This window comes from Thunnus albacares, chromosome 15 (assembly GCF_914725855.1).
Source record: "Thunnus albacares chromosome 15, fThuAlb1.1, whole genome shotgun sequence".
Lineage (NCBI taxonomy): Eukaryota > Metazoa > Chordata > Actinopteri > Scombriformes > Scombridae > Thunnus > Thunnus albacares.
Genome location: NC_058120.1, coordinates 13,041,706 through 13,065,973, shown reverse-complemented (window position 1 = coordinate 13,065,973; position 24,268 = coordinate 13,041,706). Strand labels below are relative to the sequence as shown.

General features: G+C 37.0%; 4 protein-coding genes and 1 long non-coding RNA gene across 6 annotated transcripts; 2 read left to right on the top strand and 3 right to left on the bottom strand.

Annotated features, from left to right (window-relative positions):
* The first annotated feature begins 1,167 nt into the window (after nucleotides 1–1,167).
* On the top strand, nucleotides 1,168–6,204 carry ttc8 (tetratricopeptide repeat domain 8). Its single transcript, XM_044375988.1, has 14 exons — nucleotides 1,168–1,379; nucleotides 1,863–1,983; nucleotides 2,067–2,130; nucleotides 2,238–2,397; nucleotides 2,760–2,849; nucleotides 2,940–2,984; nucleotides 3,083–3,168; nucleotides 3,275–3,362; nucleotides 3,475–3,585; nucleotides 3,671–3,810; nucleotides 3,914–4,088; nucleotides 4,270–4,392; nucleotides 5,216–5,299; nucleotides 5,414–6,204. The coding sequence occupies exons 1-14, from the start codon at nucleotides 1,266–1,268 to the stop codon at nucleotides 5,528–5,530; spliced, it is 1,518 nt and encodes a 505-aa protein (XP_044231923.1). The 5' UTR covers nucleotides 1,168–1,265; the 3' UTR covers nucleotides 5,531–6,204.
* On the bottom strand, nucleotides 6,170–9,480 carry LOC122998917 (CD209 antigen-like). The gene is made up of 6 exons (XM_044375989.1): nucleotides 9,315–9,480; nucleotides 8,876–8,992; nucleotides 7,818–8,069; nucleotides 7,544–7,707; nucleotides 7,257–7,393; nucleotides 6,170–6,418 (listed from the first exon to the last, which is right to left on the bottom strand). Exons 1-6 carry the CDS (start codon nucleotides 9,430–9,432, stop codon nucleotides 6,268–6,270), a joined length of 939 nt encoding a protein of 312 aa, XP_044231924.1. The 5' UTR covers nucleotides 9,433–9,480; the 3' UTR covers nucleotides 6,170–6,267.
* Nucleotides 9,481–10,014: 534 nt separating this feature from the next.
* LOC122998957 (C-type lectin domain family 4 member E-like) lies at nucleotides 10,015–15,786 on the bottom strand. Of its 2 annotated transcripts, XM_044376012.1 has the most exons (6): nucleotides 15,010–15,786; nucleotides 14,568–14,669; nucleotides 12,842–13,099; nucleotides 12,539–12,702; nucleotides 10,365–10,501; nucleotides 10,015–10,252 (listed from the first exon to the last, which is right to left on the bottom strand). In XM_044376012.1, exons 1-6 carry the CDS (start codon nucleotides 15,224–15,226, stop codon nucleotides 10,102–10,104), a joined length of 1,029 nt encoding a protein of 342 aa, XP_044231947.1. In that variant the 5' UTR covers nucleotides 15,227–15,786; the 3' UTR covers nucleotides 10,015–10,101. The 2 variants fall into 2 exon arrangements, with proteins under 2 accessions (XP_044231947.1, XP_044231948.1); XM_044376013.1 differs by lacking the exons at nucleotides 14,568–14,669; nucleotides 15,010–15,786 and adding an exon at nucleotides 13,712–14,520.
* Nucleotides 11,505–17,193, top strand: LOC122998961. Its single transcript, XR_006407546.1, has 3 exons — nucleotides 11,505–11,751; nucleotides 15,780–15,860; nucleotides 16,417–17,193. It is a non-coding gene; the product is annotated as an uncharacterized LOC122998961 (long non-coding RNA).
* Nucleotides 17,194–17,283: 90 nt separating this feature from the next.
* LOC122998959 (CD209 antigen-like protein E) lies at nucleotides 17,284–22,519 on the bottom strand. Its single transcript, XM_044376014.1, has 6 exons — nucleotides 22,390–22,519; nucleotides 22,004–22,111; nucleotides 18,934–19,194; nucleotides 18,676–18,839; nucleotides 18,447–18,577; nucleotides 17,284–17,797 (listed from the first exon to the last, which is right to left on the bottom strand). The coding sequence occupies exons 1-6, from the start codon at nucleotides 22,478–22,480 to the stop codon at nucleotides 17,647–17,649; spliced, it is 906 nt and encodes a 301-aa protein (XP_044231949.1). The 5' UTR covers nucleotides 22,481–22,519; the 3' UTR covers nucleotides 17,284–17,646.
* Nucleotides 22,520–24,268: the final 1,749 nt, after the last annotated feature.

Below are 24,268 nucleotides of genomic sequence, written 5' to 3'. Positions count from 1 at the left end.
GTAAAATGTTCATTCTTCCCCTAACATAAATATCTTGATACATCTTGATGTAATTTAGCTTATAGACTCCCAAAGACTGTATGCTATAAGTATACATATTATTATTTTTTTTATATTTAAAAGTATTACTTGTATTATCACTTCCTTATTTGCTACAAATGAACCTATATCATTTTTTTCATCTGTTATCTTTGATCTAACATGGCATGATACATTAATGAAAACTTGTATTATTATTAATATTATATTATTAATTGCACACTGCATATACTGTTTACTCCTAGTCAACGTTTTGTACATTTTATTTCGTTCTCTACAATTTAAAATTTAAAACCTGTGGCAGCTCTTCTCACTTGGAATATTTTTTTTCATTATAAATTCTTTCTTTCTTTTTTATATTATTTAGGATTACTTACTTTAGTGTATATTTTTTGACTGTTATGCACCACAACACCAAAGCAAATTCCTTGTATGTGCAAACCTACTTGGAAATAAATTGATTCTGATTCTCTGCGCAATAGTGCACAATGTATCTAGCTGCTTGTTAGTTAAGCATTAAAAATATATTATTATTATTATTATTATTATTATTATTATTATTATTATGACAACATCACCAACAACAATAAAATACAGGTAATTGTTAACTTACTAATTATGTGCGGTAAATGGTATATCCATGATTTATTGAATTAAACAATTACAGTGAGTCTGTAAAGCTTAATATGTATATAAGTATGTAAATTAGGATTTACAGTATATAAGGTAATTTGAGCAGGATAACTAGGCTATTCCTTTGCATTTTATTTTATTTATTATTTTATTACATATTTTAAAAACGTATCTCAGATTTTGTATTTTATCATGTATATTTTTTCTTTATTGATATTTGGGGCTTAATTTATTCATTGTACAATACAAGCAGCATGTTTTTTTTTTTTTTAAATATTTTAATGTTAAGGTAGTGGAAGTCTGATTCTGGATGTTCTGTCACCTTTGTTCTGTATGACATGTGATCCAATAAAGTTGGAAATAATAATAATCGGATATATGAAGCAACGGCTTTTCTTTTCTTTTCTTTTCTTTTCTTTTCTTTTCTTTTCTTTTCTTTTCTTTTCTTTTCTTTTCCGGAAGTTACGCAGTGGCGTACCGCCCTCCTCCGTCGTTGCCGGGCAACAGAGGAAGCTTCGGTTTCGCCATAATCCCATCTTCGTTAAACAGCTTGCTAACCGATTTTACGCCTCTTTTTCCCCTCGACTAAAGCAATGGAGGTGACGATGGACCCTTTGTTTCTGGCATGGAGCTATTTCAGGAGGCGAAAGCTCCAACAGTGTTCAGATATTTGTACAAAGATATTACAAGACAACCCATACGACCAGGTACTGTTGTGTAGTTAGCCGGGCTAGCTTAGCAAAGCCTGCAAGCTTACTTACGCAGACAGACCTGTCTGCAGCAATTTATCTAAGCTAACGTTGCGTTTACTGGCACCTAATTGAATCGGTATTTATCCTCATTGTTGCTGGGACATATTCCTAGCCACCACATTGCATTTCTCCTCTACATTTCACCTTTGTTTTTCTCTGCACCGTGTCTTACTTTTATTTTCTCCTTTCTCCTCATTAATTCATATCTGTCCTCAACATCATTCTTCTCTCAATAACTCACTGCATGCTGTCTTAAGGACTCCTCCTTGCTAATCTCAGAGGTAACCATGACTGCAGACACTCTTGTCATCCTGTTTCATCCTTTTCTTCTGAGAATATCCGTCCTGACTGTCATGTTTTTACCTAGTGGTTTTAAGAGGAGACACCCAACACCATGTACATGATTTAACATTGTGTACATGTGTGTGTGTTTCATAGGCTGCCTGGAGCTTGAAAACCCGTGCTCTGACAGAGATGGTATACATAGATGAAGTTGAGGTCGACCAAGAGGGGATTGCTGAGATGATGCTGGATGAGAGCTCTATTGCTCAGGTTGCACGTAAGTTTAAAAGTTAAGTAGATAAATAATTCTTACATTAAGTCAATGGTTAAAATTGTCTGACTGATATGGCTCTCTTCCAGGTCCTGGAACATCATTGAGACTACCTGGAACAAGTCAAGGTGGAGGTCCCACCCCTGCTGTCAGGTACTGTATGCCAGACTATGCTTGAATAAGGCCTGGAAGATTAACTATTGATAACATTGTGAAAAAAAGAGAGATGCTTGATCTGAGTTTTTTTCACGGAATTTTAGGCCTATGACACAGTCAGGGCGTCCTATCACAGGATTTGTGAGACCCAGCACACAGTCAGGGCGTCCTGGGACAATGGAACAGGCCATCAAGACCCCACGCACTGCAAGCACTGCTCGACCTGTCACTAGTGCTTCTGGTAGATTCATCCGTCTGGGAACAGTGAGTGAACATGAGAGTCTGTATGTGAAACGCAATTATACTTTTCCCACCAAGGCACAGATATTTCCCCATTGAAATCAGGTGAACAAACAGTGTATATATATATATATATATATATATATATATATACACATATACACATAGATAAATAGATTCCTTTTTTCAAATGCACAAATTTTAATATTTCACAAAATAGTTTCTATTGAGATAATTGTGTTTGATTTGCCTATTTTTATCATTATATTTTACACCAATATCATTAGTGCACTAATATTTATTATTAATCGTTTATTGTGTTATGCACTTCTTAATTTACTGACTATGAACATGTAGTGTGACATTTTGTTTCACTGTTTCCCCAGGCTTCAATGTTAACCAATCCAGATGGACCATTTATAAACTTGTCAAGGCTAAATCTGGCCAAGTATTCCCAAAAGCCCAATTTGTCCAGGGTAAGACTGAGATTGTGACTTGCAAACATTAAACAAGTTAATTGGGTTTTTTTTAATGTGCCAAGTAACATGTATCATTTCCCTCTTCAGACACTGTTCGAGTTCATCTTCCATCATGAAAATGATGTGAAAAATGTAAGTGGTGAATGTGTTTAGATTAAAAAGGGAACTGGGGGGCATTACGATGCTGCATTGTTATATTTTTCATGCAACATTTTTTTTTTCTTTTCCAGGCATTGGATTTGGCTGCTCAAGCTACTGAGCATGCCCAGTTCAAAGACTGGTGGTGGAAAGTTCAGCTTGGGAAATGCTACTACAGGCAAGTAACTCGAAAACATAAATATTTATAGGTCAACATTTTTGACATTCATAAAAGCTCCTTTTTTGATAATCTACTTAACGATTAATATTTCTGACCTCTGCAGGCTTGGTTTATATCGAGAAGCAGAAAAACAGTTTAGATCAGCTCTCAACCACCAAGCGGTGGTGGATACATACCTCTATCTTGCAAAGGTAGTGATAGAGACATCACAACAACACTGTACATCACTAAAAATCAAATTTATTCTCTATAAAGCCAAATGTTTGCTATTAAATAGAAAATCTTGTGTGTGTTTTCCCTCAGGTTTATCAGCGCCTGGATCAACCAATAACAGCGCTCAGCCTCTTCAAGCAAGGCCTGGACCAATTTCCTGGTGAGGTCACCCTTCTAACAGGAATCGCTCGCATACATGAGGTACAGTATGTCACTGTGGTTATTATTACTATAGATACAACTCTCAAAATGAGAAATCATATTCACTGGCTGTATTGTGTCACAGGAGATGAACAACATTGCGTCAGCCACAGAGTACTACAAAGATGTCCTGAAGCAGGATAACACACACGTGGAGGCGATCGCCTGTATAGGCAGCAATCACTTCTACACTGATCAACCTGAGATCGCCCTGCGGTTCTACAGGTCAGGAAAATTTTTATGAATAATTTATGTAATGCATTGTTACGGTATATGTAATGAGAAGTTACATCCCATCTGCGATTCAATATGCTTCCCCCTTTGTTAGACGGCTGCTTCAGATGGGGGTGTACAACTGCCAGCTGTACAACAACCTGGGCCTGTGCTGCTTCTACGCGCAGCAGTATGACATGACTCTGTCCTCATTTGAGAGGGCTTTGGCCCTGGTGGCCAGTGATGAAGAGCAGGCTGATGTCTGGTACAACATAGGACACGTAGCTGTGGTGAGTTCACAATCCTGGAAAACGTAACAGAATACCAGAATGTCTTCATATAGTTTTCAGTTTAAATAAATCAAATATTGTTGTGTTTGCTAACATTATTGTTATGTTAGCAAATAAAACTCATAAGCTTACAACATGCAAATAGAAGTTAGTACAAAGTGCATGTGTTCTGTGTTTCCAGGGCATAGGGGACTTGATATTGGCCTACCAGTGTTTTAAACTGGCTTTGGCTTTTAATAATGACCACGCTGAAGCCTACAACAATCTCGCTGTGCTGGAGCTGCGCAAAGGTCGTATCGAACAGGTAACAAATATCATGCATCTTTTATTCCACCATTAAAGTATGAGGTCATATTGCTCTTGTTTAAGACCTTCTAATATGATGTAATACAGCCCATTAAAGCCTGATCATTAAACTGTCATTATTATCAAACTTAAATGTAATACCAAAAGATATTTTTCAAGTACGCCCAGTACAGTATTGATTGTTTTAAAATGAACCTATAATATATTATTTATGAGAGTCTTACCCCTGCACACCATGAATGTAACAAGAAATAAGACCCCAATTACAGTAACTTAGAACTGGGTGGAAAATCTATTTAACATTGCTGTTATGGTGTGAGATAAGACATCAGGAGATGTATGAGATTCTGGAAATTGAACAGCAGCATAGACTTGCATGCAGCTACAGTTAACTGTCAGTGTTGCTGTCATGCTGTAACAAGCTGAAAAGAAGCAGTTAACTATTGTGCTTTTATAACAAGCATTGGTTTGTATGGGCAGCGATGTACTTATATGTCATTTTTTGTGGTTATGGTTTATTGGAGCTAGCAGAGCACTTAATTGGGATGTTGAGATGATTTTGGAGTGCTTAATGTTTCCTCAGATGCTGTAAATGAGAAAATACAGGCTGTAATGGGAGCCAGATATCTGCTGTCTGTCAAATGATGTAAATGTGTCATGTAGCGTAGAGGTGGTGGAGGCGAGATTTGGGGAAATGGCAGTGAGAAATTTTCACGTCGTACTCATGTTAAAATGAAAAGATTTTGATTTAATATAAGGAAGCGTCTGTTTCAGTTTAATTTGGATGAAATTTCACGCTGCTTTTTCTTTCTTTGATTCAGTCGAAAGCCTTCCTGCAGACTGCTGCATCACTGGCTCCTCACATGTATGAGCCACAGTTCAATCTGTCCATTCTCCATGAAAAGGTAATTACAACAATTTAAACCATTTGAACATATAATCAGTGAAAAAAATTAGAGACAGTTAAATCTCCATGACCAAATTTGCCAAAGAGAATTTTTTTTTCTCTCTCTCTCCAGATTGGAGATCTTCAGAGCAGCTACACTGCAGCCCAAAAGTCTGAGGACGCTTTTCCCGAACATGTCGACACTCAGCAGCTTCTCAAGCAACTTCGGCAGCATTTTGCGATGCTTTAAACCTCCGACCAGCACACGTAGAGAAGCAAGGCACGGTTAGAAAAATGTAGATGTCAGAGAGATCAGCAATATTGCTCTGCAGTAGCCTCAAAACATGAAGTTATTTAAATCCTAAAAGGTCAAAAAAGTTATAATTTTGTGAAACAAACATTTGAAATGAACTCTCAGGTCAAAGATTTACAGTGTTTGAATGTAAAGTGTCATTAGGTTTGTTATATGCACCTTAAAAAAACAACCAAACGAAAGACAGAGCAATGATCTTCTGGCGAGCAGGACTTTGAGTTGCTGTTTGTAATGATGGATATGGACATTAGATTTTGTTTGTGCTTATTTATTTAAATGGTACGTGTACACTGAATTGCTAGTTTATTAGGTACATCTATAATCTACTTTAACAGTTTTTTATGACTTTTAAGAATGTACAATTTGTGTGAAGGTAGAGGTTTTCCTCTACCTTCACACAAATGTGTCTTAAACTGGCGACTTAGTGTACAGACTTGAATAGCAGTAATACAAATGTACATAGTAAAGATTTATTTATTACAGTAAAACTTAACTTACACTTTTATAGTTCATTTCATGAATCAAATGTATTTTTCGTATCTTGAACCTTCCTTGCCGTTTTGTAGTATCATCAAATAATGACAATAAAAGGGAACAATTCAGAAAATGTGTGACTCTCTCTAAAAGTCTCTAAAGCGGAGTCAATTCTTCATTCATAATGATAAGAAAAGACATTAACTCGCAGGCGTTGGTGTCATTTGGCAAATCCATTTCAGTGCATGATTGCACGGAGCATCATTCCAGCCCTTAAAGGGGTTTCCTCTGGGATACACAGCTGCACAGTCCTCATTACCCTGATTGTTGGGCTCTCCATCATTCCAAAACCTGAAAGAGTGTAGGGGTCATTATTCAAAAAATGTAATGCATTATACATTGCTCATTACTTTTAAAAAAAAGAAATGCATTACTTTACTTAATTACTCCCTGTGAACGGTAATTAATTACACTACTTGTTACATTACTTTTGCATTACTCCACAACAACGCCTGAGATGCATTGTCGAAGTAATGTGCATACCTCCACCCCTGAAAAGTTGTAGACTGCTCTGCCATTTTTGTCTTTTCTCCTGCACATGTGTGTACGTGTGTGTCAGAACTCAAGCCAAAGTCACGTCATGAGAGGTCAGGCGATTGTTGCACAAGCGTGCATGAAAGGCACCTTTGATTATTTTTTTTTATGCAGATAATTGAAGAACCAGTGTAACGCAAGTAATGACTTTGAATTTTTTGATTAGTAACTCTAATGTGATTACTGAATGTAGGAACAGTAACGCGTTACATTACTGCGTTACAGACAAATGTAATGTGATTACAGTGCTACTGTAATGGTTACTTTGTACATTGTAATGCATTACACCCAACACTGGAAACAAATCATAGATTACTTTGTTGAGCCATAATATCTGCTGTCTCACTGTAGACAATATTCATTTATATTTAAACAACTTGTTCATATTGATCACCACTATTACAAATGGATGATGCTGTCACTTTAGAGGAATAGAAAAATAATTGAGTAATCTCTATTCATTCATTAATGCAGTCTTTAATAAATCATATATTGTCCAATAAAAATCAATAAATTAACTGATTTACAGCCATTTGCAACCACGGCATTCACCTCTAACAACAACAACAACATTTCTACATTATGTAACTATTACCCTTCATACAGTCTTGTTCCATCCAGCCATCTCCAAATTCCTTCATCCGCCACATCTCTCAATCCGATCCAGAAGCCGCTCTGGGACATTGTTCTTGAGGAGTCTTGATAGTTTGTTATCAGGGCAGTTATTGCCAGCTGATAATACCAGAAATAACATGTATATTCATTTATTTTGTTAGGTTACACCAACCTCAGACCTCAGAAATAACACGTAAAACATTATAAAACAGAGGTACAAAAGTGGAATTGCAGATTTTGTCCAGCTGTATCGACGTTTTGACTTACCTGTTTCTCTGTGGTGTCTATTACCACCAAGTCAGCACCGTGCTTCAGGCAGAACTGTCTGGCTGCGTCCCACCCTCTGCGTGAAATAGCATCAGAGAACGCGAAATAGTAACACAACGAGTTCATGAAAGTCCATCCTGGTAGACAGTGTCTGCAGCCCTCCTCTGTTGCCAGAAGAAGAAAATGGAAACATGATTGTTGTTAGTTGGGTGTTAATGTCGTATTATGTATAACTTGATAGCTCAAACAATCAGTTAAAAAAAAAACCTCTCACTAATCATTGGTATGTGCGATTTCAACACTGCAATTTCCGTTTGAATTTTGTCCTTCTGCTTTTCATAGTCTCGGGTTCTTCTACTCTGGTGTTCAAGCTCCCATTTGGTAAGTTGCTGCTGATCGAGCTCTATCGCCAGCTGTTTCTTGGCTTCATCTCTTCTTTGGATTGCAGAGTTGTAAGCATCCTGCAGTTTGGCCACCTCACTGCTGATGTCTGTCAATGCATGCTGCCCGTTTGCAAGTTTGCTATCTGTAAGTGGTGAAGATGTAGTGTTACTCAATCACTGTCATACAGCATGAGCTCACAGCAGGGTGCTGCTGAGCTGGAGGAGATATATGTGTACTGACAGAAAACAACAGACTGTTTCCAAAACATACAATATAGATATTTTTTATTAAGAGATATTTTACCCTTTTTCCCTCTTAAACCTGCACTTGGAGGCAGCAGAAACAACCGTGAACACAACATTTACAACCATATTATCGCCTAATATTTTATTAATATATTTATTAATTATGTTGACGTGATGAGCCTGTTAGCAAACAGTTTCTTATTTACACATCCAAGGAACATGGAGCAACATTAGCACCCACTTGAACTTGTCCACCTAATGAACCTAAGTTCATTATTTATTCTTTTTACACTTTTTAGCTCTGTTTTGGTCTTCACCAACTCCCAAGGAAAATACATTATCTGGCTCATGAGCTGCTAAATGCTCGACCATGTTCATTACTTTCTTGGGCAGGCTTACCAGAGCTTTCCCCAGTGAAAACAGCTGATAAGACCAACCAAAACAGAAAAGTTGCAGCCAAAAAAACAAAACTATGACTTTAAATAAGTTAAATTGCAGTAAACAGTGGAGGGGAACTACAACATCAGGTAATAATGTAGCTTAGATAAACTTCACTCTTGTTACTTGAAGATTAACTTCCTTAAAATTGACTTTCAACCTTTCAAATCTCAAATGTTGTAATTGTGAATATGATGGCACCTTGTAACTATCTAAAACCACAATATTTTTGCAATAATGTAAATGTAAGCAAGCAGTGACTTACAGTAAACTCCCAGGCCAATATCAACTGCTAGCAGAAGGACAGCAAGCACTACCAGACTGCTTACAAGCAGTCTGTAATGATTCAAACTGGATTCAGGTCTCACCATTGACATGGACACTACACAGAGAGGTAATAGATCCATATCAAAGCCAGAAACCGTCAATTGGAATTCAGTAATATCATAATAACATACAGACAGTTGACAAAGGTAAAGGAAAAATCTAATAAATGACTCCACACTGGGGTCACTGAATGGTGCAATGAGTTTACAGCCACTATATTTGGCTTATATAGATACAGAACTTCAATTTACTGTATTACATGCTAAGATTGGTATACAAATCAGCACAATCATTACATTTCAGCATGTATGGTGCCAATATTCGAACAGCTTCTTGTTGATGTACACATTCATTAATTCACTTGTCATTTACTATACCTTGCTGTTTCTCTTGGTTTGAGTAGAGAGGGTGCTCATCTGCACTGAAGTCCTCTTGACAAATCAGTTTCTTGTACGTACCGTCATGAGCGCTACCTGAATTTTCTCCGTCCTCCATTTTGACTGTTCAGATGAGAGCAGTCTGATGTGATTGACCAGAAGAGATTATTTGTTAGGACATTGCCCTGTGTGTGTGTGTGTTTCTTTCTGTGTGTGTGTGTGTGTTCAACATTACAAACAGAAAATCCAGTTCGTTTGTTAAATATTTACAGGGTGTACAGGGAATTTGATGAGCAGTGTCAGAAAAGGATATCTAATCTTTTCAAACATTCACATATTAGAAGATGTGATTCTTGAAGTGTCATTTTTTTTATTTCATTTAGTCAAATACAATTCCTTATTTTATTTCCACTAGAATCTACTCATCAGTCAGCTCCTCCTAGTTTCTCAGTTATGGTTATTGACTTCCAGGGGAATCAACAGGTGAATGAAATGTCCGCCTGAACAGATGTGTGTATGTTGTTTGTGATTTTTGGCCTTTTTTCCACCCCAAATAGCTATTTTTTGTTATGCAAAAGCATCATCTGCTGCAGATAAACTGTACACAAGCACAAATTTCTAGTTTTGTTCCACGTATGCCAGAAATGTAAACCTTAAAAAATAGTCACATACAACATGGATGCTAGTTAATCCAGCTGCAGTTAGTTTATTTGATTATTATTTTGATTTTGCACAGATACAAATTATTTGTCCACTTTTTGTGATTTCACCTTCAGAGGTTTCATGTCTAGCTTGGATCCATCTCACATATCCAGTTAAATAGATGGTTTTGGCAGTCTCCATTATACCATGTTCTCCTGGTATCATCATAGTAATAATGAGCAGCACAGTTCCCAGTCTGAACTCCACTCCTCCTAGGCTGGCCAAGTTTCCAGTACCTTGGATAAATCAAAATCATTATAGAAGAATCAAGTTCTGCTGTATTTATTAGTCATGATGATATTGTCGCAAAACTATAGTTAAAATATAGAATAAGATTGAGACACTTACATTGTTTCCAGCTCAGTCACATTGTTAATCCAGACCCAGATTCCCTCTGTGACTACATCAGTGAGGCCGATCCAGAATCCATTCTGCCACCACAAACCGTCAGCATTCACCTTTGGAAAGTTGTCACTCATGAGTTGCTGTAAGAAAGCAAACACAGCAGATGATACATAAATGTAAAGAGTCTCTCCACACATGGTTTAAGACATATAGAAATACTCTGCTTTGAAAAATAATTTGTGCCTGATGTGTTTTTTTCCACATAAAGTTAAATTACCAAGATAAAATCCTTAAAATTATATCATCTTCCTCTCCCTCATCCAAAATCTAGAATCTATGAATATGCAAATATTTATCTTTTCAAAAATTTAACTGCTGGATGCTTCACATGAGAGCTGCAACAATTGGTCAATTAATTGATTAGTTGTCAACTATTGATTCAATTGCTTACTATTTTGATAATCAATAATTTTGCTAAGAAAAAAGTCCAAATTCTTTGATTCTTTGCTTCTCAAATGTGAATATTTTTTAGTTTCTTTAGTTTTCTATGACAGTAAGCTGAATATCTTTGGGTTGTTGACTGTTGTGGACAAAAGAAGATATTTGAGGATGTCATCTTGGGCTTTGGGAAACAGTGATCAACAGTTTTAACCATTTTCTGACATTTTATAGACCAAACAACTAATAGATTTATTGAGAAAATAATCAACCGATTAATCGATAATGAAAATAATTGTTAGTTGCGGCCCTACTTCATACTTCTCTGTAAAGTCCATTCTGTTTATCTGCACTGGAGGTTTCAAGTTTCCATATCACACTTGTGCAAGTCACGTACTGAACCACGATTGGCTCCAAACTAGTTGTGATGTCACAAATCATACTTGTAGGTATGTGCTTTAAACTCAGTCATTGCACATTGCATGTGCTCTTCTCACTCCCGATAGACCCCCATGTTAAAATGCCCAACTTTACAGCAGAAATAAACATGTTTACAGCCTGGTACAAAAAAACGGTTTTCGTCTCTATAGCTTATTTCCCAGTTCACGACAATTGTATTTGAGATGAATTTTTATATAACTCAGCCATTTAAATTTTATTAAGGCTTAAAGTTATGCATATTAAGGGCGTGGCTGCTTTGAGTGACAGGCGGGTGCTGTCACAGGCATGTCACCACCATGGCGATTATGTTGGTTAGGTAACATAACCATGGTTACCAGATTCAGGGAGTATAGGTGTAGGCGTAGGCGTAGGCATAGGCATAGCCGTCGCTATTTCAGTGTGTTTTGAGTTCATAAAAGTTAATTGTAACATTTTGGTCGCCTAAAAAAGGCTTGTTCAGCTTTTTGTTGTACTAAAAGTCCCTCTAAGGAGTCAGATGTTCAGTTTTCAGGTAAGTACTTTTTGTTTTAATGGTTTTAAGCCTGTTTTTTGCTAATGAAAATTAGCATTAGCATTATCACAGTAAACCATAGACTGTAAATACACCCTGCTAACCAAGCTAGCAGCTAGTGTTAGGGTCAGTTCCACCCTCTCGTCCAAATATGGTCACTTCTGGCTCCAAAAATCCAAGATGGCAACCATCAAAATGCAAACTTGAGGCTTCAAAACAGGAGTCCACAAATCAATGGGTGGCTCATGGTGGCTACGTCCATAATTTTTTACAGTCTATGGTTTCAACGTGGCAGGGCTCACTTGAGAGGAGCTGATGTCACAAACTGTACCTCCATGCTCCAATCAGAATGTGTCAATATTTGTAATAATATATTCAGGTCTAATTTGTCAATTAATCAGTTCTGCTCAGAAACTCGCCCCATTTGTGCTTGATTTAAGTTCCTAAGTTGCTTTGAAAATAGGTTGAAATGGCAAGTGCTTCAAATATGTAGTGAGGAAATAGCTTTTGCTATATCTGAACTAAGCACTGTCTTCAAATTAAACGGACAAATATATTTTCAATTACATTTAGTCTCAAAATATCATGTTAAAATATTAAGTTTTTCCTACATACTATAAGGGAGAAACAGAACCATGAAATGTCAATGTCCAATGTCAATATGACATCAAAATAAGTGGTTGCACTTGTGAGAGAGTGTTTCTTGACTAAATTATTTCCCATAAAGCTAGAACTTCTTTTCATTTCAGAGACTAAAACCCTTTCCTTCATTTGTTTTTTAACCCACCTGCTCCAACAAGTTATTGATCACAAGCAGGTCTCCCCCTCGACTAATACAGTCCGCTCTGCTGTCTGGCCAGTTCTTTTTTGAGTCGGACACAGGGTTAGAAAAATAATAGCAGGATGACTTGAGTAGAGTCCATCTCGGTAGGCATCTGCCACAGCTTCCCTCTGTTGCAACAAGAGATGAGAAAAAGTTAAACATGTCTTGTCATAGGCTGTTTTCAATGCTCTCTAAGAAATCTCAGGTTACATTACAGATACATTAATTGTAGAAATCCACCAAGAACAGGCTGGAAGTCTGCCTTACCTAAGGCAGTTTTATTAGCCATCAGTTTTGTCTTCTCTGTTAGTAGTGTCTCAATGTGGCTCTGAAGGATGTCACTATTGGTTTTCTGCTGCCTCACTTGCAGCTTTAGTTGCCCTTGACTTGCCCGCTCTCTTGCTAATGCTGCCTCGGCCTCCAATTTAGCTTTGATGATTTCACTGCTGTTGCGGAGAAGGTTTAGCTCAATCATGAGGGGTGTAGCAGCTGAATGAGGAATCTGAAGGTTGTTGACTTTGGCACCTAAAACACAAAAACTCATAATCACAAAGAGAAAGAAGAACTGTGGCAAAACTTCTGCGTGAAGTTTTTTTTTGTCATGCTAGTGGCATGGATGACAGTCTGTCGGTCTGTTAGTTCACCTACCACTTAGGTATAGACTGAAATATATCAACTGTTGGATGGATTACTGTGAAATTCATGGTCCCCAGAGGATGAAGCCTACAGATTTTGATGAGCCCCTGACTTTTCCTCAAGCTCCACCATTAGGTTGACATTTGAGGTTTTCAGTAGGCAACCTAAAATGTCTTCTTTTGTCCTGACCAACAGTCCACAATCCAAAGATGTTCAGTTTACTGTCATATAAGACTGAAGAAAGCAGAAAATATTCATGTTTGATAAGCTGGAATCAAAGAATGTGGACTTTTTAGTTGGCAACTAAGCCATTAATCAGCTAATCATTGTAGCTATACATGCTAACACACCAAATTAAGATGATAAGCTTTGTCATTGTGAGCATGCTAGCATGCTGTTGTTAGCATTTAGCTCAAATCACTGCTATGTTTTAGTACACAGAGTCGCTAACATGGCTGTAAACAGTTGGTCTTATTAGGAAAATGCAGTCCCACAACTTACAATAAGAGCTATTTTCCAGCATAGGTGCACAGTTTTGTATCAAAAAAATTGTTGGTGAAATTTGTTGAAGTGGGATTGCTGGAACAGTCTGACCAGCCATGTGGACAGCGCTGTGATAATCACCTTGTTTTAAATTGCATAGAGCTGAAACAATTAATCAGTTAAAAGATCCCAGACTTACATGATTGTAAACTGAATACCTTTGGTTTTTGAACTGTTTAGGATCTGGGAACGTGTGATGATTATTTTTCTCTATTTTGTGACATTTCACAGACCAAAGTATCAATAAGTTAATTGACCATTGACCATAACTGATCATTAGTTACAGCCCTAGGTATAGTATCGTACCACATCGCATTGCATAGCAACAGGACCGATTTCAATCATATGGATCCTTTTGTTGTTACATGTGTATCTAGATGTATCGACTCATTCATTGCACATCGAGATACACACAAATCTGCCTCAGTGGGTGAGACCCACAACAAGAAGCTGTTAATTGGCCTCTATGTGTAGTACATACATATAAAGTTCAAGGTTTCTAATCAGATACCACAAGTGAAATTCAATTTTAAAACTGAATGTAACAATGAATTACACGAATTGTTTAGCAATTTAGCTTAAGTTCAGACATTTGAGTAATGAACATTTAATTAAAATCTACATATCAAGATATAAATGCAGCAAGATAATACTAGAAACTGAGAGTGCAATTTTTTTTGCAATTGGGAATACAATGGTAGACATTGTACAGTTAATACTGTCAATGTCTATTTCGCCGTTTCAAATTTCATAGAGGAGGAACTGTACATCTGCTACAGGAAATCAGAAGTTTCTTATGATCTCTCTTACTCACAGTAAATCCCAACGACAACAGCAATGATTAGCAGAACAGCATTCAGCAGGCCAAGACTCAGTATAACCAATCGGTCATGTGGAAACGCAGATCCACCTCCCTCTGTAAACAGACCATGAAAATGTTCCTCTGCGTTAAAATCTAACTTAAGAAGTAAATCTCAATCTTTTTTTTTTAAGTAGATGCATAAAATAACATTAAGGGTGACTTTTTACCTTCTAATAGGTTACAGAAGAATGGTTGGATAACATTATAGCTTTAAAATCATTACAAGTCTTAAATCATAGAATATATTAAAAGATTATATTTAACAATGTTTTACATACATTGAAAATTTAAGTCTCTGAATGAGCTACAGTTACAAAGGGTCAGTTTCAGAGAGAAGACAGGAACGAAGTAGGACAAGAAACTGCAGAAGATTTTATTTTACAATAAGTTGTACCTCGTCCAAATGCTTGACGGTGAGAACGCGAATGCCCGGCTTTGTTGAAATCTTGAGAAATCTTTTGTTCAAATGACATTTCTTCCTCTGGTTCTATCTGCCACTGTGAGTTCTCCATTACACTGGTGCAAGTTGTGCCTATTGATCTGTTTGTCTCCTGCTTATACCAGTGATAAGGTTTGTGCGTGTATGTGTGTGTGTATGTGTGGTCTGTCATGAGCTACTTTTGGGGACAAATTTCAGACTTAGGACTAGTTAAATGGGGACGGCTTGTCCAATTGGAGACAAAAGCCATGTTCCAAATTGGAAAAACCTGATTTTTGGGTGAGTGGTTAAGGTTAGGGTAAGGGTTAGGGTTGTGGGTATGGTTAGGGTTAGGGTAAGTCTCTAGGAGATGAACGTAACGTCCCCAAAAGTGACCATGATATGATGTGTGTGTGTGTGTGTGTTTGGGCATGATGCATGTATAGCTTTGAGCCAGTGTTTGAAAAAAAGGAAGTCATGGGATGATATACTCTTTTCATTGCCAGTAGTACACTGTGATACAGCTCATTATTACATTAAAATGTCAACATATATAATATTGCACTGTTGACACAGTATTTATGATTGTGCTCTTAAGCCTGTTTGCAGACAGCTGCATCACTGGACAGGAACATTTCTCCATTCATCTTTTTTCGGAGCCAAAACCAAGGATGGACATTAACAGTAACAGTAACTACTGTAAGATTTGACAATAAAATACAATATTTTCATTTTTGCCGCCGCAGTAATGGAGGGACAGAGGCCACATGCAACCATCAACATCATGTAATCACCAGTCATCCTTCTTTGTTGAATCAAACCAAAAGGTCAGTAAAATCATACTGAGATAATACAACTACATTTGTGCATCTGGTTACCCAATAAGTGACTATGTTTAATTTTTGCTAACATTAAATTGGTATAATCCTAGCAAGCACCTGACAGGCACAAGAGAGCATTTTCAGGTAGTTTATCTTCAGTTGGAAGTTTAAATTACTGGTATTTAAACATTATTTTCACTGCTGCGTGCAAGTCTAGCTTAAAGATTATTTCTTGATGGCTGTTTTCTCTTGAACTACACATCAGTGAATGCTAACGTTAGTCCAGCCTGATCTATACCCACACCTTGTTTATCCCACTTGCGTTCCATAATTAATAATAGCCTATTATCACATAACAATTGAAGTTTATTCAAATATGTAGCCAAGTTGGTTAAAATATGTTTGCTGCTGAGCCCCAAAAGACAGAGAGCTTATATTGGTTATCTTAGCTCAACCCAAGTGTGTTTCTAAGCTGTAGCTAGGTTGCAAATATACTGTTTGCTGCCAAGCTGTACTAAAACCTGGGACATAATAGGTGATTTGTTACATGTGGGAACCATAGACTGTATGGTTGGAACAGAGGAGAACAGGGGCCAGTTGCGGAAAGTAATGTCGAAGAAGACAAACAAGCTCACAGTGAATCCTCATCACCTCTCTTCTGAAGAACTTGACATCACTTCATTAAGGCAAGTTTGGTGTCCCTCTTGTGTAAAATGTTTCATTTCTTTTTCACTCACTCTGCTCGATTTTCATTCTTGGTTCTCTCTTACTCAGTGAGCTGTGAGCCTGAAAGCCTGGATGGCAACCTTCTGCTAATTATAACAGAGGACATTTGAAGGCATTACAAATTGTTTTATCCTGCAATATGTTAATTTGTGCTTTTATATCTTTTTAAACAATAGTTTGCAAAGCAGTTGCTGTTTACACTCATGACTATGTTTTGCTGGCAGCTCAGGATATTATAATTAACTGATTTACATTGACCCCCTGTGAAAGGGCATGAACCATAAAAATTATTTTTTCAAAAACGCATACTTGAATAAACAGGGTATATTTGATAACTTTGAAAGCTGTCACATGACTCATCCTCTTTTGTGCTAAATGTTAAGGGTTATGCATTTTTAAAAGTAAAACTGAGCTGATCTTATTACTAGACCATTAAGATTGAACACGCATTGTAATTTACAGTATATGTCTGAAATTTATCGTTGTTTTTATTAATATGAAAAAGAAGAAAACTTTTCAGTTGTTTATCATAAGAAACTGTTTGTGTAGTTTACAATAGCAACACTGTAAAAAAAAAATACAGTGTATTACTGCAGGCCTAGCTACATTATCAAACTGTAAAACTCACATCCTACAGCAGAATACTGTAATAATTTTTACAGCAGTTAACTAGAAAAGTAAATTATGGTAGTGACACTTAAAAAATGGTAAAATGCTGGCAACTACAGCTGCCAGTAGTTTACTGTAATTTTACAGAGACATTTGTTACAGTGGGAGGGTCACAGGAAGCAAATACCTTGGCATATCACTTGGAAAAGTACAGTACACAAGTTGAATTTCACAGCATGGCACTATTTTTAGCAACAATTCCAGTAAAGAAAGTCAACAAATTATCAATATGCATCTTAAAGAAAAATTTCAAAATCTAGCAAGGATTTTCCTATAGTGGCAGGCAGTGTTGGCTTTTGGGTTAAATTAAAAATCCTACAGAGATTTTTGTAACAGTGGAGTGGACTGTCTATGAAAACAGTTAAGCTTAAAAATCAAATGCAATAACAAAACACCATTAACTCGTAGAAGTTAGTGCTTTTTCACAAATCCATTTTAGTTCAACTCTGCATTCAACATCATTCCAAGCCTTGAAGAAGTTTTCTCTGGGATACACAGCTGTACAGTCCTCATCATTGATATCATTTGGTTCTCCATCATTCCAGTACCTGAAGCAAATGATAGGTTACTTTACAGTGATGTAGTCAACAGTATTCATCTTTTCCCCATTTGAATATTTTAATGGACAAGAGACTGTTGTGTCACAAATGGATGATGGCAGAGAATGGAAAGTCGTAAATAAAGCTTCCACATCAAATCTGTGATTGAAATAATTTGTTAAACTACAAGTCTCTCAGAAGAATTTGCAGTTGGCCATTTTATTAAATTATCTGAATTGTTAAACCTCATAAAAGCTTTAACAAAAATGCTTTTTCCTAACTTCCAGGCCACCAGTTATGTACTGTTATGAGTACTTGCTTGAGACAGGTAATCCATCCTCTTATGTTTGTCAAAGTTACACTATTAGCAAACTCTTTGTTGATTCTTGCAGCTTATATGGTAGGGAAAATGTAAACAGTCCCTTCTTGCCTGGGCTGACAGTTCAGGAGGATGCAATGATTAGAAGAAGTTCACCTGTGCAGGTTTTTAACCTTTGGAGGCATTTGAAGGCTTTTAACTTTTGGAAAACTTTGCTGCTTGATGTCTGACTGTACCAATTTTATTCTCGTAACACAAAACCATCAGAAAAGGACCTGGCAGCAGGAAGCTAAGCTTAGAATTACATTTTTTACAGCGTGTAACATATTTCACTCTTACCCTTCAACCAGTACTGTTTCATCCAGCCATTTCCACGTCCCTTCTTCGTACAAATCTCTTAGTCCAATCCAGAAGCCCATCAAGGATCTTAAAGTTTTTTGATCATTCACCAAGTGTTCGACAATTGACTTCTAACCAAAAAAATATATGAGCAAAATTTTTAAAAACCTTTCAAAATCTATATAAACAGGGCTTCAAAGAAATATTCACTGAGTGATGTTTGTTTTACCTCTTTGTCTTTGTTGTCTATGACTGCAAGGTCACCTCCATGTACCTGGCAGTACTGTCTAGCGTTTTTCCAGGATTTGATTCCATCACGGTCAGAGAAAGGGAAGTAATAGCATACTGAGTTCATCAGAAGCCATCCTGGTGGACAGTGTTTGCAGCCATCATCTGTTGCCCCCCAAAAAAGTAGCATGAACATGTAAAATTATACAAACACTGCATTGTTTTTTATGATAAACAATATTAGTAAAACAGGTCTTACTAATCATTGGCAAGTGGGATCTCATTGCGTCAATGTTCTTCTTAATTTTATCAATCTGCACTTCATAGTCTTTAGATCTTTTTGTTTGATGTTCAAGCTCCCAGTTGGTTTGTGTCTGTCGACTCATCTCACTGTCCAGCTCCTTCTTGGCACCCTTCATGGTTTCAATTGCGGTCTTGTAAGTATCCTGGAGTTTGATCAACTTGCTGCTGATGCGCTCTGTATCATAGAGTGTGAGGTAGGTATCTGTAAGTTTGTTGTCTGTAAGTATTAAAGACAAATAGTGTTAGTATAGCAAAGAATTCTCTTTTTTTATGTTGCACATTTCTCTACTGTTTTTCTCTCTCTAAAGTCAACACCTTTCAGACAAAACATCTGACTGACATGTTTATATCTAACCCACCCTTGTAAGATCTCCTGAACATCAAGCACCCAAATATGAATTAACAAACAGATAGAGAAATAGAGACCACAAGAAAAAAAAAAGATTATGCAAATATTATTGACATCATCGCAATCACTTTGTAGTGTATCCCAGAAGTACCACCATGAGATAATTAATTGAATGACTCAAGATGAAAAAATTAATTGATTGACAGAAATTTAATTGGCTTTTATTCTGTTAATTGATCAGTTCTAAAGAAACAAGTATGAGGCTATACTTGTCACAGCAGTGCTTTAAGCTAACTGCTAACATCGACATGCTAATATGCACAACATGACAATGCTAACATGCTGATGTTTAGAAGGCATAATGTTTACCATGTTCTCCATCTTAGTGTAGCATGCTAACATTAGCAAATTAGCACAAATTAAACAAAAAGTACAGCTGAAGCCGATGGAAACGTTATTTGTTTGTAACTATTTAGTCATAAACCAAAGTATTGAGGATATAAAAATTTTGACCTGATGGTGCTGCCAGAGGAAGTCATAGGATCGCCGAAGTCAATAGGATTCAATGTCTGGGAACCATAAATGTCTGTAGAAAATTTGGTGGCAATCCGTCTTAAAGAGGACCTATTATGCCTATTTCAGCTCTAAATTTTTATTTTTGGACTCCACTAGAGTAGCTCGGCATGATTCACAGTTCAAAAAACTCCTTATTTATCTTATCTTATTTATCCCTTTATGCAGCCCCTCAATATACACAGTTTCTCTTACACTCTGTTTTAGCTCCTGTCTCTTTAAGCCCCCCCTCCCAATGAGCTGATTGGCCAGCTTTACATATCAGAGTTGTGTAACTTTACAGTCAATGCAAACCAAATATTTCCTGCTTTCTGCTTCAAATTAAAAGCTTTTAAATGACTTACTAATGGGACAGAATTTGCGAGAAGTAAAAACATGTTCCTCACTGAATTAGTGGAGCTTCATTAGCGGAGCTTCGTTAGTGGAGCTTCATTAGCTTAATTAACAGCAGATCAGTTAGAAATAATGCATAAAGGAATAGTACAGGCAGAAACAGCCACAGTGAGATGTTTTATGAATACCTGCAGACAACTAGCACACCTTGAACAGGTAAACTACTTATTTTACTTTGCTGTGCTGTGTAATGGTGTTGTGGCTTGGCTAACTACTCCCAGAGCAATGCAGCGAACTTGTGTGCTGTGCACGTGGCAGATGTCCATATAAAGAAATCTGTCAGCTCGGGCTGAAAGTAGAAGAAACTATTGGACACTTACACCTGGGACACACTGGAAGCGTGAGCAGTGTGTGTGCTTCTGCCACTGGCAGCCCTATCTTTCTCGTTTTCCCTGTCTATTTCTGCTGAGAACCGCGTGCGTCACGCGGAGAAAATAGGCGAGACCTCGAATCTCTAAATGAAGCGACGCAGCAGCCTGGCGTGACGCGCCTCTCACGCAGGCAGTGTGGACACTCTAACCTGTTAACAGGGGCGCCGAAATGAAAAGCAAGAGGTTCCGCGACGCACACGCACTGCTCCCGCATCCAGTGTGGCCCAGGGGTTAGGGTTCAGAGTAGTCTGAAGCTGCTGCTTTTTGCTAACAGGGATTACTGCTACATGCGTTTACCTTGTTATTTGACACTGTAAAGGTAATGAAAGACCAAAGGGTTGGCTTATCATTTTAATGTGCAGAGTTGTGCAAGGATGATCATTTGCTTTGTTAATGTGTGTATGTCCTTGTGAGAAGGAATGTGTTTTAGGAGGCCCACTCCTCTCTTTCCATTCTTGCTTAGGCTCAGATAAACATCCTGGGTCTGGGAGTGAACAGGACAGGTTAAAGGGTCAAAAGCCACAGACAGGTTAGGGCTCTTGCCTTCTTGTGTCCTTGGGAGATGTGGTTTTTATCAGGCATACATGGGCATGTAATACCTTGTGGCTGTTTGCCGTTGGTTGTAATCCACAAGTTTGTATGATTTGACCAATCACAGATCATTTCTCTGTTCCTACTCTCACTATAATAGAATAGATTTACTCTTCGTTCGTCATATTTTAGGTTTCATGTTGGGTTTTGGGAAATGGTGATCAACATTTTCACTATTTTCTGATATTTTATAGACTTAACGACTGATCCATCAATAGAGAAAATAGTTTAATCAATAATGAAAACAATGGTTAGTTGCAGCCCTACTGCTCAGTATTAATATTTGTCAAAGATATTTTCAACATACAAACAAAACAAGCAATCTGACAATATTACTTTAGGCTAAAGCTGTTGATTAATTGATTAGTCCATCAACAGAAAATTAGCAAACATTTAATAATGCATTTTATAGGCTAAATCAATTAATTGTTTAAGTCCATTTTCCACCCAAAATGGTTCCTGTTTTCTAAATGTGAGCGGCATTGCAGCTTTTTATTGTCCTACAGTACAGTAAATTGAATATCTTTTGATTTTGGACTGTTGGTCAAACAAAACACATCAATTGATGACATCAACTTGGGCTCTAGGAAATTGTGATGGACATTTGTCACTATTTACTGATGTTATACAGACCAAACAGCTAATAGATTAATCAAGCTAAATAATAAATGAGGAAAATAATCCTTAGTTGCAGTCCTAATCAAAGGTACCAATAATTCCAAGCACTGCACACACTGACATTGACTTACAGTGGACTCCCAGGCTGATATCAGCTAGAAGTAGAACAGCAGCGAGTAGTGCCAGGCTCACTGCAACCAGTCTACAATGTTTTGAAGGTATCATATTGGACATGGACACTAGACAGAGATATAATGAATCATTATCAAAGACACTGTGTCAAACTACAGTAACAAAATAGTACATATTCTAAAAACATTTGAATGTTGATGTGATCAAAAAATCCTATTACAACCATGCAAAACATTCACTCAGTAAAAACTAACAGCAGACTTTAAAAAAAAATTGTTAGTATAGTTCAACATATTTGCACCAATATGCCAGGCTCTAAAATGAAACAAACAGAATCAGAAATATGTTCATGAATGCATTTTGTAAATTATGACTTTTAAAGTACCTTGTTGCTCCTCGCCGTTCAAGTCCTCTTGACAAATCAGTGTGTTAAATCCACCATCAAAATTACAACCTGAGATTTCTCTTCTCTCCATTTTGACTGATTAGCTGAGATCAGTCACGTAAGAGTTGACTTATTGGCACATTGCTCTGTGTCGACACGCCTAGCATATTATTGCTGAGCTCATCAACAGTAAATTTTCCATTATCCAGTTCCAGGGTAAATGTTCATTTAGAAAGAAAAGAGAAGTGAAATTCTTGTAAGTAATGCATGTTTATGGTATTTCCTCTTTTCAGCAACTGGTTCAATGACATAACTATACTTTCCCGTAAGAAATAATTTTTGGCAAACATCAACAAGTAGAGGCACAGTTCAGAGTTAAATAAATAAGTATCATAAACATCTCTCTTTAATAACTCTTTCTTTACTGATGTCTCCTTCAGTCAGGCCAATGACTAAGGATGCCCTGGGGATATTAGCGGTTAGCTAATAGGTTTATGGTAATTTGGACTCAAAACTCAACATTTTGTTTCTTCCGGGGTAGTACAGGCCTTTTTTGTGGCTGCTAAGTAATTTGAACACTTCCCTGAAGCCCTGAGCAGGTTAATCCAAACTTCAAGAAGGCCCTACACCATACTGCAGTATGTCCCCTGAACATTCCCAGTGGCTGATCTCAACAGACCCAGCAACACAATACCTCTCAGTAATCAACAAACAGTCATGTAAATCACACAGTTATCTAGTTTCAGGCCCTGTACTGTACTGAAGTCTGGTTGGAATTGGTTAAACTAACAAAAAACTCATAAACCAGATACGTATTAAAAATGAAACTATTACTGATCCTCTACTTATTTCTCATGCTTTTAACCATCATTTCTTATCTATCTGTTGTTCCCAACACTTTAATTCTTATGATATGGCTGGCTCTTCAAATTCTACCACTCCTAATGGTTCTTTTTTCTTTAGAAAAATTCTGTCTTTTGTGGTATAAATGAGTTAAAAGAAAATAGTAGTACTGGTCCAGATGGTTTGGAAGCTACATTTGTTAAACTTGCAGCTCATGTTCTAATGTATCCCCTTGATGATTTATTTAATATGTCTCTATCTACTTGTTCAATTCCTCCCATATAGAAATGTGCCGGAGTTGTCTGTCTTTTCAAAGGAGGAGACCCACTCGATGTGAATAATTACAGACCAATCTCTGTTATCTGTACCATTGCCAACATTTTTGAGAAACTTTTTTTTGATTACTTATATCAGTACATCAATATGTGCAATATTCTATCTCCATCCCAATCAGGTTTTAGACGTAATTTCTCCACTACAACAGCCCTTCTAAAATTCACCAATGATGTGTTCTCCTCCTTTGATAAAGGCCTACTCACAGGTGCAATTTTTATTGATCTCTCCAAAGCTTTTGATTTGGTTGATCACTACCTCCTCCTCGATAAGCTCTATTCTATTGGTTTATCTCAAAATGCTCTCCTCTGGTTTAATGCCTATCTCCATAATAGATGTCAGTGTGTTGTCTTTCAAGGTTCTCAGTCCAATTATTTAACTGTTGATAAGGGTGTTCCACACCTGGATGTTTGTTGTTATACCATACATATGTTTATATTTGTGTAATTTTGAGTAATTTAAAGTAAAAAATACCCAGAAACACAAGACATAACTTTAGAGAATTTTATTCATTTTTCAAAGACAGTAACATATATTTACTTTTTGGGCAATTTTTCCAGATCTAATTTGATGCCATTTCACATATCCAATGTAACTCTTTAATGTTGCAGTTTCCATCATACCGGGATTTCCAGGGATTAGAGGGGCTAGGAACTGTAACACCACAATCCTCTCCCAGGTAACCGTTGTTTGGTTCTCCACC